The sequence below is a fragment of the Cryptomeria japonica genome, chromosome 11 (assembly GCF_030272615.1).
Source record: "Cryptomeria japonica chromosome 11, Sugi_1.0, whole genome shotgun sequence".
In the NCBI taxonomy this organism is placed as follows: Eukaryota; Viridiplantae; Streptophyta; class Pinopsida; order Cupressales; family Cupressaceae; genus Cryptomeria; species Cryptomeria japonica.
In genome coordinates this window covers 545,267,684-545,286,551 of record NC_081415.1, presented here as the reverse complement: position 1 = coordinate 545,286,551, position 18,868 = coordinate 545,267,684, and the positions used below count along the sequence as shown (strand labels likewise).

The following is an 18,868-nucleotide window of genomic DNA, read 5'->3' as shown; positions in this document are numbered from 1 at the left end:
TATGAGGAATTATGTCAATATCTAATAAATCTGATTTTTATCTGCAGGTCTGAAGGAGAGAGATCATTTAATATTTTCTATGTCTTCTCCAAATGAATTCAATTGGCATATATATCATTTAGGCAACCGGTCAATTGGTGTATTGACCGGTCATGCCTTTTAGGCATGACCGATCAATGCACCCATTGATCCGTGTAAAGAGGCATGACCGATCAATGCACCCATTGATCCGTGTCTTTACATTTATACCATTAACACAATGCTGATTATCGGTTCAAAACCTTCGATAGCATATTGTAATATCATAATATAATGACTGATCTATTTAATGAATCGGTTCAGATAAACATCGATGATTCAAAGTGCACGATGAATATAATCCAACCGGTGCATTTGTTAACCAATGTTTAATGCCAAATGAAGCGGTGTATTCATTAAACCCGATAACAAATATGCTCGATATAATTAAGCCCGATAACAAATGTGAATCGGTGCCAATGTTTATGCATCCGATAGCAAGTATGTATCGGCTAATTTAACCCGATGACTTAATGATGAGCAATGTTTGTACACTCCGATAATCATATGTAATATAAATCAGACACGAAGCATGTAGATGAATAACAGAACAAGGAAGGTTAGGAAGGTCTTATCTTGCATAAGCTACCATGCATTAACACTCCCTCTTAGCTTTGGAAGATAGATAAGGCAACCTGCATCACATTTCCTTTTCATAACTAAGATAATGTCAGTCAGCAAAAATCATTTATACATGAGAAGTATCATCAAGACATATGATACAAAATAGAAGAACATCACTTGAGCATGTGACATAAAGTATTATTTTAACATGTGATAAAAGTAAGAGAACCATCACCTGATCATGTGAGAAATCACCAAAACATGTGATCTGTAAGATTTATCAAGATATCACCTAACACATGATATCAGTATTGCCTAACATGCAATACTTAAGGATAAGTCTATGAGAAAGGTTAGTTTCTCATCATATCCAAGTTGTGATAAGTGCAATAACATTTATAAATGTTTATCACAACATAGTCATGGCACATCCATGACTTACCAGAGATCCAACATGATCGATGGTTGAGATATCACCTACACGTGATATCAGTATTGCCTAACATGCAACACAAGGATAACCATATGAGAAGTGCTAAGTTCTCATCATATCCAAGTTGTGATAATGCAATAACATTTGTACAAATGTTGTATCACAACATAGTCATGGCACATCCATGACTTACCAGTGATCCGACATGATTACTGGTTTGACTATCATAAGATCGTCACCTTATGATGTCTATATACAAGTGTTCAGTATCTGAGAGATCGTCACCTCTTAGATATGAACACAGGTGGCAAGAAGCCAAGAGATAGTCCAAACATGACAAAGAAGTTTACACCTTAAACATCTTAAATATATGTAAGTGTAGATTACAAAGCAGATTACCTTTCTATCATACCTAAACCCTTTCTGAAGTGATCAACCTTCACTCTGGAAAGTGGTTTGGTCAGAATATCTGCAGTCTGATCTCCTGTACACACATATTCTAACTTTATCACATTCCTGTCAACCATATCTCGTACATAGTGATATGAAATCTCAATATGTTTGGACTTGTCATGAAATACTGGATTTACAGAAAGTTTTATACAGCTTTGATTATCACACTGAATGACTGTAGGTTTCATAGGTTCTCCAAATAATCTCACGAGCAATTTCCTTAGCCATACTGCTTCTCGGGCAGCCATTGAAGCTGCAATATATTCAGCCTCTGTGGAACTCTAAGCTACTGAAGATTGTTTTCTGCTGATCCAGGATATCATGGCTGACCCTAAACTGAAGCAGCACCCTGAAGTGCTCTTTTTGTCAGTCACACTGCCAGCCCAATCTGAATCTGTAAATCCATGTAGATCTATGTCAACCTTTTCATATTTAAGACCAAGCTTTAGGGTACCTTGTAGATATCTCATTATATGCTTTACTGCAACTAGGTGTATCTCCTTAGGTTCACACATGAACTGACTTAAGGCATTAACAGCATAGCAGATATCTGGCCTTGTATTTACTAGATACATCAGGGACCCAATTATTTGCTTGTATTGAGTGGGGTCAGTAGGTCTTGATTCTGCTGCTGCTTCTTTAAGTTTATGGAAGTTGGTTTCCATAGGAGAGGTCATGGGTCTGCAGTTTAGCATTCCAAATCTTGTCAATATGTCCAAGGTGTACTTCCCTTGGTTCAGTACAATATTATCAGAATTTTGCCAGCGATTATCTTGAAAGGGCGCAACTCTTGCAAAAGTAATAATTAATTAAGTGGTATGACTCCCTCTCATTTAAATATATAAAAGGGAGAAGAAATCATTTGGAGGGTATCAACTAACAAGGAATCCAGCATATCAATTCAGAACTTCATATTAAAACAACTAGTCATCCAGCAATATATAATTTCAGAAATTCATTCAAGAATCATTCATTAAAGAAGTCAAGTATTATTCAAAGATTGAATTTCTAATCTATAAGAAATATTAATCAGCAAAGGTAAATCAGCAATAATCTAGCAAATACATTAAGTTATCAGTTTTGAATTCTAGGTAGTATTTGAAAATTGGAAGGATGAGATCCCTTCTGCACTCACGGAGTGGGCTAAGAGTTGGAAGGACAGGGTCCTTTCATGCCCTTGACTAGCTAGGGATGGGGTTCTTGGTATTGTCACTGTTGAGTTAGGGATGGGGATCTCTAATTCAGCAGATTTGCAAAGTATTTATGGAGAATTCACAATTTGATCAACTTTGGGTATTGTGCTATGATCTATTGACCTGAATATATACACACATTTGTAATCTTGGATAAAACTATTATCATATTTCGAATAAAAGAATATCTCAAAAGAGGACATTACAACTACCTTCTTTGGCCCCAACACCAACATGAACAAAGGATGAGACCCTTGCACTACCATTGACACCATTTCTAGTTGTGAAACCCTAACACCCTTAACCAGTTCCATACATTTGATAGCTCTATGCACCATATTATTTCCTAACATTGGAGAGAAAAAATCACTTACCACCTCTAGGATCCTATAGGGAGCGGGTGACCTAGAGATGAGTCACCACCATTACATCTTAACAATAAGCTTGCAAGAGATGGATTTGACAATTGACAAAGACCATCACCTTTTTCATTCATCTTCATTCACATAACAACAATCAAGGATTGGAATTCAAGTGTAGGCAAGGCCAACAATTCTCTCAATATAATCCCCTCCACTCCATCATAATCCCATCCGGGAGCTGAACTTCTAAATGAGTAGAGAAGTCACCTCTAATTGACCCTTTACTCTACTTCCTATTATCCAGCATACCTTAGGCATCCAACACAACCTTAATAACCTCCATAGAAGCAATCAAAAGCCACCTTCAGGTGACGATCTAACGCCACTCCATGAAGAAAAGGGTCACATGGGCCCTTCTTTATACCTCTAGCCATGACTACAATGCATCAATGCCACCAAAAAATAAACACTACACATAGAAAACCAACCCACAGCCACCACCTACTCACAGTCAAACACACACAACTACCATATGCCATGCTACCTTTTGCATTGGATAAAAAAGTCGATTGCATGCGTAGCCTTACAGCCAAAAATAATAAAGAGGTATGGGTATTAACACCAACTAAAATCTAAAATGAGACCATCATAATAAAGAGCCTCCATTAGGGGAGCTAAGCTCACAATCGTAGGACTCTCTGTATGATGTAAACATGATGGTAGGCTGAAAATAAAATCTCATCATTTCTTTAAATGCTCAAGTCTTGCCAGCCTTTTGTCCTATTCAATTATATTCTCCAATTTCTCCCATCCTGTTGAACAATCAGAAAACAGATTGGCCATAGGGATTAGTTAGAGGGTCTTCCTATCTATTTTATTCGTGAAGAACACGAATAAAATAAATATTAATTAATTCCTTCTTCAGCTGCATAGCCCCATCTTAGCATAACCTTGGCCACTAACTGTTACATTTTCCACTTGTCAAACCCGTAATAACTTCTTATGAATCACCTTCCACTATTAGAGAAACTTCTCACCTTCCCCATTTGCAGACCACCTTACCCAGCAATCCATTCAGCCCCATTATTCATTTTAGTTCCAAAATAAAGGAAACACCAGTTACAAAGCTGTCCTGCTCATCTCTAAATACCACCCGAGCACTTGCCTTACCCAAGTTACCAAACACACCATCAAATTTCATCTTTAAAAAAATCACTTGGGGGAGGTTTCCAGTCCACATATTCCTTTATTTTACATTTTTCTCTTACCCTATTAACAAGCAAGTATTATTTATTATCTTTGTTGTATTTGAACAAAAAGGTCTTGTTAATAAATCCCTAGAGATTTTACAACAAATTAATGAATTGATATAAAGAAGACTCATCAAACTTTACCAATGTCCATGTGATTTGTGCCAAAGATGAAGCTTAGCATTACCAAACACACCATCAAATTTCATCTTTAAAAAAAATCACTTGGGGGAGGTTTCCAGTCCACATATTCCTTTATTTTACATTTTTCTCAGACTCATCAAACTTTACCAATGTCCATGTGATTTGTGCCAAAGATGAAGCTTAGCAGCAGGTATATATTTTTCGATCAGCAAAAACATTTTTGAATATGATTCTTAAAACTGGAACATTTGGAATGAGTTTATTGGCAATATATCCTCCATCTCTGGCAAAGATCTAGTGATCTTATTAGAAACCCAAATTGACATGATCTCCAACTCATTTCCCTCAGTTTCTATCCATTGTTGTTCGTTTCAATTCCATATGTGACTTTGGTACATTTTGATAGTGATGCCTAGCTTGTCTTGCTCTGTTTTTGAACTGAACTAAATAAAATGTAGTATTTATCTCTTTATGATCATGCAAATCTGTGCTTTCACAAAATACAATTCAATTGTGAACTTTGTCTGCATTCCCTTGCTTGAAACCTGTGTTTTATTAACAATATCAGAGTCTTATGGCTGCCTTCCTTGTTGTTTGATTGTTCCCTTGTAACATTTTTTTTTGATATCTTGCATGCAATTCTAGGTAAAATGAACAACATGTGTCTACAATATTTTGTTGTTTGAATGCCACCAAGATAAGTTCTTTTATGATTCAATAATAATTTGGTTTAATCTAAATATTCAGATATATTTGTAGGCTAATGTTGATTTCCACTACTACATTAAATTACAATACCATGAATTCAAGCATCAAAGAAAATACCTTTTTCTCTTTAGCATTAAAACTAGCTTTTCCAGAAGTTGAATCAACAGACCATCTTGGCAGAGATTTTAAAATGTGAGTTGGCATGGCAACAAAATTGGTGTACATGTATGCAACTCTAACAATTTATTTGTCAGGTATGACCAACTCTTTTGTTCTATATAAGGGAATCCAAGGTAAAATGCATTGCTCAAGTCCAGGTAACATTAACATTCAATGTAAAAACCAGATTCCAGTAATATGGAATTTGTAGTAATGTTTTGCCTTGTGGTGGATTGGATGGTACAAAATTTGGGTTCCTTCCAAAGAAGCCATTTTTTTAGCTTATTCAGTGTTTCAGAAAAATATTTCAATGTAGCTATCTTCATCAATATCTTCTTTACGATTGGATGGTGGATGGCATTTGTGTGGGTGTCGGCTAGGGCCCGTGCCCTAGCCGCGTGATCCTCTTCCTGCTCGGTTTCATTTCCTTGCTGTTTGTTCTAGTGGGTGTGGTGGTGTTTCTGAGGAGGTGTTTCGTGTTGGGGGCTGGGATTTTCTATTGCAGGGGTGTGTGCGTGTGGTGGGGCGGCCAGGGTTTGGTGTTGCTTCTCTCTGCGGATTGTGTAATGTCCCTACTATTTAGGGATCATTAACCTACAAAACAGATGGTTAGAACACCACAAACATATATATACATATGTAAGTAATCGAAATTTACAACCTAACTTCAATGCTCAATTAACATAATCATAATTTTAATCTAATAAAAAGGATACGAATGCCATACGAATGTATGTCCTTAGGTGGCTATGAGGCTCGCCTTCTTGGAACCCCTTGGTTCCAAGCCCTCCAAGAAATCGAAGATGAATTCGAATTCTGTCTTGGGTGTAACCTCTTACACCCAAGCTCTTCAAGGAAGACCCTTGTCTATTCCTTGCCTTGGGTGATGCCTTCATCATCCAAGTCCTCAGAGGGGATCGACCCGACCTTTGAGTCCTGTCTTGAGCATAACCTCTTACACCCAAGCCAGCCAAGGAAGACCCTTGCCTTTCCTTGTCCTAGACGATGCCTCCATCATCCAAGTCCTCAAAGGGATTGACCGGATCCTCCTCTTCTTGGTTGGGTTTAGTCAACCAAGCCATACATTTGTATAACAATTTTAGTTCATAAACTATCCCTTGGATTAACATGAATTCTTAATGTATTCTTAAATTAATATATACATCAATATGATTTTCCATCTTTTACATATGCAATTACATTCCTTACAAATACCCTTGTATTCATAATCCTTCCTAATATACAAACTTATGTATACAACAATTACAAGATTATATCTTTACCTATTTTTAATGACGAGTGAATATTATACATTAGTGTATGTATAAATACCCACTAGACTATATTTTACATCATCCATTAATGAACCTTATTCATTATTTATTATTCATTAACTAATATTAACTAATATTAATGAACCTTAATAATTAATATCCTCTATTACGATTAGTAAGGATGACATTTCGTATCCTATACTTATATTATTTAATATAAGTGGGAATTGGATTGCTTACCTCCCTCCGTGATCTGTGATTCCTTCCTTTCTTCCGCAGCTCTTTTCCGTTCCCTGCTGTGCGCTTCCTCCCCCCTCCACATTTGACTGCAGCCTCCTTATAGTTTGTGAGGGGTTATGTCCCCACGGGCACCCTTCCGCATGAAGGGGTGCGGAGGTAACCGTAGCCTAGGCTGCGGTTACCTACGCACCACTTCGTGCGGAGGTACCCAGCCTGTTCGGGATACTAGTTCCCCCCCACCTTATATATATTACTATATAAAATATTAATTGTATTTTATATAATATTTCCTTTTAATTATTAATTGCATAATATATTATTTAATATATTGAATATTAATTATATTTCATATTTTATTTCTTTTTAATATTAAATATTAATTACATTTCAAAAGAATATAATTTCCTCTCTTTTTTTATTTTAATATATACATTTCTTTTAAATATATTCGATATTACATATCAAGAATATATTTAAATGCTTTCCCGTTTAACTATTTAAATAACTTTCCCTTTATTAAATAAATTAAATATATTTCTTTTAGATTATTTATTTCAATTTATTCCCTTACAATATCCTTAACCCTGCAAGTGTTTTTACATCTTGCGATACCGTAGGGGTTATCACAGATTGGTTGGTTTGTTGTTTGTTGTCCTTTTCTTTTCAGGGGTTTTTGGGGGCTTGTGTTGGTGGTGGCAAGTTTTCCTTGTCTGTGCCCTTGTTTTGATTGGATTGGAGTTCATGGTTTTGTTTGGCTATAGAGGAGAGTGGGGCTTCTCCAAGACCATTGATTTTTGGTAATGTGGGGTCAATAGAGCCTACTTTGTCTATGCATGCAGATGCTATGGGACACTCGAGCAAAATCTCGTCAGGGGGTGGAACTTCTTTGGAGTTAGGGATCTCCGAGATTAAGAAAGTAAACGGGTGTTTGCAGAAGAGCCAAGATCGGCCTATCCTGGTTATCCAACCTGAAACAATTTCAGATGATGTCACCTACCTAAGCAATCATGTCCTTATTTGCAAGTTTATGGGACTGAGACTCTCTAGGCAGGTTCTGGGGTCTTGGGCGTGACAAATTTGGAACCCTGAAGGGAACATGGATATTATGTTGGCTGCCAACAACTATTTTATGGTTGTTTTCACATGCATGGCGGATAGAAACAAGGCCTTTGAGGGAGGTCCTTATTTTTTTAATCAGGTTGGGCTATTCATCAAACTGTGGCATGTAGGGTTTAATTCTGCTGAGGAGCTCCCTTCGAAAGTTCTTGTGTGGGTTCGTCTTCCTAGACTCCGGTTTGAATTTTTGAGGGATGATATTCTTCATTCGATTGCTCTCCTTCTTGGCAAACTTGTGGGCTTTGTTACTCAAACTCAAGTGAAAAAGGTAATTTCTTATGTTTGCATCTATGTTGAGATTGATTCAAATAATCCATTACCAAATTTTGTGGAGATTTGTCTTGGATCCTCTTCTTGGGTCCAACAACTTGATTATGAGACGCTTCCGTTTAGATGTCGTATTTGCCATGAATATGGCCATCTACAAAGGAATGTCCTCGGTTCATTCCGGCAGTAGTTACTCCCAGTGCTCCTTTAGGCTCTATCCCAAAAAATGATAAGGGGAAGAATCCTTTGGTGGAAGGGGATGCAGACAAAAAAGGTTTTGTTCCTATTAGACCTCGGAATAAGGGGAGAGGGCAGAAGAGAACATTGAAGCATAGGCAATATGATGAGAATTTTAATAGGTTTGAGGCTTTGGAAGATTTGGTCTAAGAAGAGGGAATTCTTGTTGAGGTGTCCTCTGGTGCTGAGCCTTCGGGAATGATTATGTCTGAAGATGGTGAGAATAATAATAAGAATATGGATTTGTCTGTATCGCAAAAGGGGCAAATGGATACGGACTTTACCCTCTCAGGCTCTTGAAGTCCTTGTTCAAAATGAAACCCTTGTCAGGCAAGGTGTTGGTGCTATACGGACTCCGCTCTTGTTTCCTATGAATGAGAGTTTGGATCCGAGTAAAGGTTGTGGGTCCTCTCAAGCACTAGACCTGCATCAAAAACCCTTCAAGAAGGGCACTTTGGAGAAGACCTCAAAAGTAGATCGTAAGCCAAATTAGGTGAAAGTGAAGTTAATTGGTGAGACTCTAGTAGAATTTGGGTTAGTGAAGACTACTGGCTCTCACTTCTCCCACTCCCATAATTGATTGTAATATCATGGAATGTGAGGGGTATGAATAGCACCCCTAGACAAAAGGCTATTCGTGAGTTAATTGATTCTCATTCTCTAGATATTGTTTTTATTCAAGAAACTAAGTTGATAGTGGATGGTTTCCTCAATAAAGCTCCTAGAATTTGGTCCCGTGGTATGTGCCAATGTGTGGGTGCTCAAGGGGGGTATTGATTGCTTTTGGAACCCAAAGAAGATTATTCCTTTGTGGTGGATCTCAAGCCGCTCATCTATTTCTTTAATTGCTACTAGTTTGGATTTTGGGGAAACTTGCCTCTTCTCCAATGTCTATGCTCCTATTGATGTCTTGGGTAAGGCTCAGCTTTGGAATCACATTAGATATGTGTGCTCCTTGATGCCTCTTCTTCCTTGGATTGTGGCTGGGGGCTATAATGCAGTTTCTAGTTTGGAGGAGAAAAGGGGTGGATTAGCCCGTTTGGACCAATCTGCCGGTCTCCTCCAAGAGAATATTGCTTTCTTGAACCTAATCGATGTGAAATCAAATAATGGTATTTTTCACCTGGAACAATAGGAGAAGTGGAGAGGAGGCTATTTTTGAGAGGCTTGACAGATTTCTTGTTTCTTGCTATTGGATGGGGGATAGGTGGTCTACCAACTTTGAGATCCTGGATTGGAGAGGCTCTGATCACTGGCTGATTAAACTCTCTGTTGTCTCTTTCAAAGTCTCAAAATGTCCCTCTTTCAAATTTCAGTTGATGTGGTTGAGAGATCTTTCTCTCTAGAACCTGGTGGCTGGTTGGTGGCAGGAAGGGAAACTTGCTTATGGCAGAGTTATGTATTCCTTTGTTAAAAGATTGCAGTATGTGAAGTACAAACTCAAATGGTGGAATAGGCAATCTTTTGGAAATCTCTAGTATAACAGGATAGCAACACAATCTCGTTTGTATGCTATTACTCGGTTGATCCGAGACCAAGGTATGACCATGGATTTGGGCAAAGAAGAGTCCGGAGCTGTTGAGGAGTTGGAGGAACAGGATTTGCAAGAGGAGATTAATTGGAAACAAAAATCTCAGATTGATTGGCTTCAAGAGGGGGACATGAACATTGCCTTTTTCCACAATATGTTAAGGCTAGAAAGAATGGCAATCTTATTTCCTCTCTTATGTCTTTTGAAGGTGTCCAATTGTCATATTTAGGAGAGATTTCCAAGGAGGCCTCTAGATATTTTGCTGCTCTATTCACTGAAGATTCTCCCCAGCAAGAGATGAAGAAAGATCCATTTTGGATTGCATTCCCTCTTTGATTTCTAATGAGATGAATGAAGCTCTCATTCGGCCCATCTTGTTGTAGGAATTAGAGGAAGTTGTGTTTCACATGAAAAAAGGTAAAGCCCCAGGCCCTGATGGGCTTTCCTATTGAATTTTATCAAGAATTTCGGGAGATTATCAAATTTGACCTTCTAGAGATGGTTCATAATTCCATAGAAATAAACAAATGTTGAAAGCCCTAAATTCCACTTTTTTGGCTCTTATCCCTAAGAAGGAAGATGCGAAGAGTCTGGACCAATTTAGACCAATTGCACTATGTAATGTAGCATACAAAATTATCACTAAATTAATTGCAGAAAGACTCAAGGTGTGCCTCAAGACTCATATTTTTGAGTAGGGAGGTTTTGTTGAAGGTAAATAGATTCTTGATGGGATTGTGATTACTGCAAAGGCTATTCATTCGATGGCGAATTCAAAAGAGAAGGCAATGTTCACAAAATTGGATATGGCCAAAGCTTATGACAAGGTCAAGTGGGCTTTTTTATAAAAGGTTCTTGCTTTTGGTTTTGGGAGTGAGTGGGTGGACTGGATCTTGAGTTGTGTTACTTCATCATCCTTTTCTGTCCTTATTAATGGGTTGCCGTCAGAATTGTTTTTTCCTTCTCGTGGTCTTTGGCAAGGGGATCCTCTTTCTCCCTATTTGTTTATTATCATGGTTGAAGGGCTGGGCAAATTTATTAAATCTCATGTGAGGCGTGGTTTGATTTAGGGATGGATATGAAGTAATTCTATGCCTCCTTATTCGCATCTCCAGTTTGTAGATGATATTGCCTTGATGGGCATGGCTAGGATTAATGAAGCTGTGAATTTTCGGATAGTCTTTGACACTTGGTAGCTTTGGGGCAAAAAATTAATGAAGACAAATCTTTTATCTTTTTCTTTAATACCACTCAGCTTAACTAGAACAGGATTGCTCAGATTCTTAGGTTTCAGATTGGATCTCTTCCCTTTGTTTATCTTGGGATGCCCATTGCTATCAGTACACAAAGAAGGGAGTTCTGGCAGGAGATTTTCGATAAGTTTCGTAGGAAAGTCAGCCATTGGATTTGTCGATGGCTTTCTTCTACTGGGCGTGTGACTCTTCTTAAGTCTGTGGTTCAAGCTTTGCCTAGATATAGATGCTTTGTGCAAGTTGCTTCAACTAGCTTTGTTAAGGATTTTGATGCACTTTCTCGCCAATTTTTATGGTCTAGCAACTTGCTTTCCTCGAAGTGGAGCCTGGTTAAGTGGGATTCAGTGTGTAGGCCAAAGGAGGAGGGTGGTCTTGGTCTCCGACTAGCTAGTATGATTGGTCGGGTGTTAGCTGCAAAGCTTTATTGGCGGTAAAATTAATGAAGACAAATCTTTTATCTTTTCTTTAATACCCCTCAGCTTAACTAGAACAAGATTGCTCAGATTCTTAGGTTTCAGATTGGATCTCTTCCCTTTGTGTATCTTGGGATGCCCATTGCTGTTGGTACACAAAGAAGGGAGTTTTGGCAAGGGATTTTAGATAAGTTTCGAAGGAAAGTCAGCCATTGGACTTGTCGATGGCTTTCTTCTACTGGGCGTGTGACTCTTCTTAAGTCCGTGGTTCAAGCTTTGCCTATCTATAGATGCTTTGTGCAAGTTGCTTCGCTAGCTTTGTTAAGGATTTTGATGCACTTTCTCGCCAATTTTTATGGTCTAGCAACTTGCTTTCCTCGAAGTGGAGCCTGGTTAAGTGGGATTCAGTGTGCAGGCCAAAGGAGGAGGGCGGTCTTGGTCTCCGACCAGCTAGTATGATTGGTTGGGTGTTAGCTGCAAAGCTTTATTGGTGGTGGTGTACTTGTCAGGATCAAGACTAGGCTAGAATTCTTACACATAAGTATCTTCATGGAGTGGCTAGCTTGGATGTGCCTAGGTATGGCCTGACAGGTAAGGGTTCTATGATTTGGAATACACTCAAGCGAGGAGAAAAGCTTATAAAGAAAGGTTTGTTTTGGGTTTGTTAGATGGGTTCTGATGCTCTTTTTTGGCTTGATTCCTGGGATGGTCATCCCCCTATTGTTCATGAGTTTCCTCATCTTTTGCCTCTTTGTAATACTTTGTCTAAAGCTGTCTGGAAAAAGGTTGAAGATTTTAAGACTGTTAAGATTATGGGTTAGTTGGAGGTGGCTTGTTGGAAGGATTCTCAGGAGTGGCTAGGTGAAGCTAATGTGGTTGAGCGTCAGGAACTTGCTAAGATCCTAGCAAGTAGGTTTTGCAGCTCTCTCAAAGGGAGGGATACTCTGGCTTGGGGTCCTAATCCTAAAGGAAAATTCTCTATTGCCTTGGGCTATTTGGAGTTGAATAGGAAGCTTCATGGTCAGATTGGTATTCCGTGGTGGAAGTAGGTTTGGAATAGATTCGCTTGGCCAAAATGTAACTTCTTATGGTTATTGGCTCAAGATAAATGTCTTGCTTGGCAGAATCTTTGTAAGAGGGGTTTTCATGGTCCTTTGTTATAATAATGAAGAGTGCACTTCTCACCTTTTCTTTCAATGCCAATATTCTAGAGTGATTTGGCATTGGTGGTGGGAGGCATGACATCACACCTGTATTAATGCTACCTCTTTAGTGGAATTTTGGGAAAGTCTTGGAAGACCTCCAACTAAAACCTCTTTTCTCCAGGTTGCCTGGGTTATTGGTCCTACTCTTATTCTTTGAAATCTTTGGCTGGAAAGGAATTGTAGAATATTTTAGGACAAAAGGCTGGGAGAGACTCAAGTTTGGAGGAAAATTGTTAGTAGACTACAGGAAATTATTTCTGCAAAGTGTGACCTTTTTGTGGTGATTGATCCTAGTGATCTTGATGTTATTAAGAATTTGAGCTTGGGGGAAAGTAGTGGGGCCTTCAAGGCTGGCAAAAGATCTCGGCATGTCAAACAAAAAATCCATAGAGAAGGGAGATGGCTTCCTCCTCCTGGGTGACTTTTAAAGTTAACACTGATTAGTCTTCTCATGGGAATCTTGGGCATGCAGGGATCAGAGGCATTGGGAGGGGAAGTGATGGTGGAGTGGTGTTCTTTTTCTTTATTTACAAAGGGGAGCACTCTAATAATCTAATGGAGGCTTGGCTATCTCACATACTATTGAGAGAGCATGCTCCCTTGGTTGGAGGAGAATTATTTGTGAGTTTGAATCTTGAGCGCAAGATGGATTGTGTTAATTGGCAGCTTGATTTAGTGGCTAATCAGATTTTGAATCTTTGCAGCTTCTTGCATTATGTTTCATGGATAGAATTACTTTTGTTTCATGGATTTTGCATAACTATATTAAAACCATAGCTCCTCCCTACATAGAATTTATTCTATAGGTCATTTACTATCTCATCTTTATGATGAAATTAAAGTAGGATAGAATGAGAATTATAGATTTAAAACTTTGTTTTGACTTCTACTACATGCATTAATTGGATTCACTATTTCTGGCATTTTTATTGTAATTGCAATAATCAATTATGAAAGACAAGCCTGTTAATGTATAGCCAAGATATTCTTTTTGAGGCTTCAATTCTATTTAGAACTAGAAGTCTAAGCAAGACTTACAGTGTTCCAGCAACTCGTGTACTGAGATGTGTAATATTATCTGGAAAAAGTTTAGCCAGACCAAAATCTGCAATCTTAGGATTGAGATCCTTATCAAGGAGTATGTTGCTAGCTTTAATATCTCGGTGCACAATACGAGGCGTAACTTCATCATGAAGATATGCAATACCACGTGCAGTTCCGATGCAGATTTTGGACCTTGCTTGCCAATCCAGGTTTATTGCACCATTATTGGAACCTGATATGTTGCAACCAATGTCATTTTCACAGAAATCTTCACTACATCAGCAATTAAGATCGTTATTTTCTTTCATAACTTAAAAAATAACATTTTTAATCTCCCTCCAACAAACACAGAGAGAGACATGGCCAGACCCTGCATACCATCTTTTAAAAATTGATCTATTTTCACATACTCATAATAGCATATTATCTGCTTAAAGCAAGGAAACAATCAACATTATTTCTCAAGATCATAGTTATACCAAACAAGGCATGTGAAAGGCTATTATTCTCCAGGTATTCATACACCAAAATTCGGTGATCTTCTTCTATGCAACACCCAAGTAGCATGACAAGATTTTCATGTTTGATTGCAGAGATTGTAGATATCTCAGTTGAAAACTGATGAACACCTTGTTCTGATTCGGCAGAAAGCTGCTTCATTGCAACCTCTGTACCATCCTTTAAGACACCCTGCAATTAAAGTGCAGTATCAGTGGAATAAATGAAATCACTGAAGCAAAATTGTATTTCCTGCAAGAATTCCTTCATTGTCTCTGCATGTAACAGTGTCCCTGAAAGCAGAATTTATATTTATATCTACAAATATATGCTTATAGTGATGTCAATTATATAGGTTGGAAACGTGAAGATTAATTTCATGATGGATCTATAGGTAATTTATCCATATCCTCGTCAAAGCTTTGGTTTGGTGTGAGAGAAATGATTGCAATTTTCAATTTCGGAATGCTGAGTTGGTTTTCTCAATAATATATAGCCTCTCGTTCTCCATCTAGAAAAAAGAAAATCTTTAGAAGGTGTCCAATTCCTGTTTTTCTTCATCAATGTGACCAGCATTGCACGGGGGAATTCCAATGAAAAGTTTGAAGGTAAAGATTTTATGCACAATATATAAAACCTAACGAAATTGACTCTACCTCCAGTGCATATTCTATATCACACTTCTTATTAAAGGTGCAAAATCTCTCAATTAACTTCTTAAAAAAGAAATTAAACAGCTAACAAATATCATAAAGTTACTTAAAATACTAACAGACTGTAAAAATATTATATCTTTTAGGTTCTACATTTCTATCTTGCACAAAAACAAATAGGGCCATATGCCTTTTGGTACCAGAAACTTGAAACCCGTTCACCCATCTAACCTTGGGAAACACATATCAGGAAAACCCAAATGCTAAGATCATTTGAATATTCTTGGATTTGGTGAGCCCTTACAGTTATACACAAATCAATTTACATTTCCTCCTACATCACAACATGCAAAATTGACAGGTTATCTGTCTAAAAATGCAATAGAAATCAGATACATCCTGAGCATTGAACATGTTCGGATAACACTCTAGGTTTTCACATACCTTGTACACAGTTCCAAATCCTCCAGCACCTATCTTGTTGTCTGGATAAAAATTCCTTGTTGCCAGTATGAGATCCTTATAGGAGAAAATACGAACACCTTGAGTGACAGAGAAATCTTTTTGAAAGCGAAATCATAGAAAGTGCCATATATTAGTATGTACTCAATGGAGGAATATATGTGCTAAGACTCCATTATAAAAGTAACAGTCTAGACCAATACAAACAACAGAAAATTCCAATTCAACTCTGCTCAAGCGGAATAAAAACATGCCATAACCTGCAAATGAAAATGTAACAAAATTCATACAATTTTGGGATTGTTGGTCCCTTCTGCACATCGCTCCAAAACATTTCAAAGATGAAAACATATCTCCAGCCGTCAAGGCACTACGAAGGATGATGTTCCAATGAACGTTAAATTGAAGACTGCCAAAGAATTTAATGGCAATATCTATAGAAGTTTATAAGCACCAAGAAATAATATATCCTACTAAATTTTATTCAAACATGTGTGTCTACCTTTATATTATAAATTTTGAACAATAAAATAAAAATAATTATTTATATTTTTTAAGATAAGATTTAAAATTAAAATACAATATGGCTGTTCAAGTGAAAAAAAACATCACACCCAAAAGTACAAATCAAATTAAATGAAATATGGAAAAAAACTGCAAATACGTTTGCAACACGCAGATAAAATTTGACCCATAGAAATAAAATAATTATTTATATTTCTATAAATGAATACTAAAATTATTAGTCATTATTTGACCATTAAATTAATAAAAATAAAAATATAATATGTTGCTCACATGAAAAAAGTATCACACTCAAAAATACAAATCAAATTTAATAACATGTTGAAAAAGAAGTGCAAATACGTTTGCACCATGCCAGATCAGGGAGGTAAGCCCAGAATAATTATATACAGATATAGTTGCACAGGAAAAACTGATCTTTAATAACAATGAGAAAAATAAAATTGAATTCTACGTCCTCCTGCTTCAACAATAAGCCAATAATTGTTAGGTTTGGCTAATGGTGAAAACTTTTAGGATTTATTTTGGTCAAGGCAAGTATTCAAATTATTTTATCGGTTTGGTTTATATGTTTGGTTTTTTTTATTAATTGATGAAATAATCTAGATTTTTAATTAATTAATAAATATAAACTAGTGTTTGATATGTAATATGTTTTTAAATATTTTTCAATGTTTTAAACTATTATTGTTTCTGATATTCAATTTTTTTTAACTAAATATTAACTAGTGTTTGAAATTCAATAGTGTTTCTAGATCATGTGATGGTAAAATTTAAAAGATCATCTCTTTTGAGATTTTTAATTAATTAATAAATATAAACTAGTGTTTGATATATAATATGTTTTTAAATATTTTTCAATGTTTTAAACTATTATTGTTTCTGATATTCAATTTTTTTAACTAAATATTAACTAGTGTTTGAAATTCAATAATGTTTCTAGATCATGTGATAGTAAAATTTAAAGTAATATTATTATTGTGTTTTGTTAGGTGATCATCTCTTTTGAACTTTTGGGATATGACAATTTTCATTCACCTTTTCTATATAAATATGTATACCGTTATTTTATATTATTAATGATAACATATACATCATTTATTAAAAAAATTGAACAATTTTAATAGACATTTAATAAATAAATATTTTCTATTATTGATTTTTATGTAGTAATTATAATAATTTATATGAATAGGGAGATGACCCCACAGCGTGACAATAAGTCACAAGCCTTGTTGATAGGGCAATTATGAGTTCAAAAGTCATGCCCCTCATCCCTCAAGAGGAAGTGCAATGCCCGAAAGGTAAGGTCAGAGTGACCATTGCAAGGCAGATGGTGTCCACATTGGCTGCCATAGTGGACAAGATGCCTAGCAATTCCCTCAACATGGCTAGGTGGTAGGGAGGCGTTATGTTGATGTGGCAAAGGACAAAAGGAGGCAGGCAGAGCAGTCAGATTGGATTAATAAGGAGTATTGTAGAGCGATGAGGAGACACATGTTGGAGTGATAAGGAAAACTGCAACGGGGATAGCAAGCAAGCGGACAATGGAGAGATAAGAGGGAGAGGAGGAGAAGGTTGGCACAATGGAGTGATAAGGGATAAGGAGTTGATGACATGGAAGGAACCGCTGGTAGCATCGTGGAGAAATAAGGAGATCCCTGCACGCAGGCGATGGAGAGATAAGAAGATACCTGCACGTAGGCGATGGAGAGATAAGGTGACGCCTGGGCGCAGTGACAGAGAGATATGTTTTTGCTTGTGCGAGGCACATGAGATATAAGGGTGAGATGCCATACACATGCAACAGAGTGATAAGGTGGAGATGCCATGCGCGCGCAATGGCAAAAACATCTTTGAGGATGAGTTCCCTAAAAAATGTGGCCTCACTAGTTCATAGCTCAGTCAAAAGCATTAATGACTTCGGCCCCTTATCGATAAAAAAAAAAAAAATTATATGAATAAAATTTTCAATCAACAAATCAAATATATTATTAATAAAAAAATTTATTTATGTTATAAAAAAATTGTATTTTTCTTTTGTTTATATTCAATAATATATATATATATATATATATTTTGGTAGGTAATAGGCCGAAGCCACAGTATTTTGAATTATTATTATTATTATGTTTGATTAGATTGACCCTAGACCTTCCCCATTTTTATGGAAGGCCAAGAGTCACAGCTTAGAATTCATTTTAGATGTCCTTATTGGGAATTGAACTTGGGTCTCCACAGTGAGAACCCAGTGTTTTAACCAATTGAGCTCAACCCCTTGGACTATATTCAATAATATTTTGAAATATTTATATTACTCAAATTTAATTTTATAGTTTTCTTTTCCCCTTATTTTAGTTATTTTGTTTTATATTAATATGAGATTAATTTCTAGGAATATATGTATTTCAAATTATGTTTTACTATTTTATAAATAAAATGTCGACTTATTTATTTTATATGTTTATATATTATATTAGTTGACAAACTATTAGCTATGTTTATATTTAATAATATATTAAACATATTATTAAAGTTAGTTGTTAAATGTTAACTTTTTTGAGTTTGAATTAGAACTAGTATAGATATCTTAAATACATCTATCTAAAGAAATGCCGATAGATATCAATTGAAACTATTTTATTTACTTTAAAATTATTTATTTCATTTTAAATTATATTTACTATACACAAAAATATTTAAATTATATTGTATTTACATTATTAATTTTTTCTCAGATACAATTTTTTTATTCGATAATTGACATCTAGTTTTTAATATTTAAATTTTAAACTACTTATCATTG

At 36.3% G+C, this 18,868-nt stretch overlaps 1 protein-coding gene across 1 annotated transcript; it reads right to left on the bottom strand.

Annotated features, from left to right (window-relative positions):
- Positions 1-13,914: 13,914 nt before the first annotated feature.
- On the bottom strand, positions 13,915-16,005 carry LOC131051521 (cold-responsive protein kinase 1). Its single transcript, XM_059214709.1, has 4 exons — positions 15,828-16,005; positions 15,520-15,635; positions 14,404-14,614; positions 13,915-14,156 (listed from the first exon to the last, which is right to left on the bottom strand). Exons 1-4 carry the CDS (start codon positions 15,886-15,888, stop codon positions 13,915-13,917), a joined length of 630 nt encoding a protein of 209 aa, XP_059070692.1. The 5' UTR covers positions 15,889-16,005.
- Positions 16,006-18,868: the final 2,863 nt, after the last annotated feature.

Coding starts and splice junctions, on each gene's coding strand:
- LOC131051521 (XM_059214709.1), bottom strand. CDS start 15,888: ATGTTTTCATCTTTGAAATGTTTTGGAGCGATGTGCAGAAGGGACCAA. Junction 15,636..15,827: donor GGACCAACAATCCCAAAATT/GTATGAATTTTG, acceptor GCTTTCAAAAAG/ATTTCTCTGTCACTCAAGGT. Junction 14,615..15,519: donor GATTTGGAACTGTGTACAAG/GTATGTGAAAAC, acceptor CTTTAATTGCAG/GGTGTCTTAAAGGATGGTAC.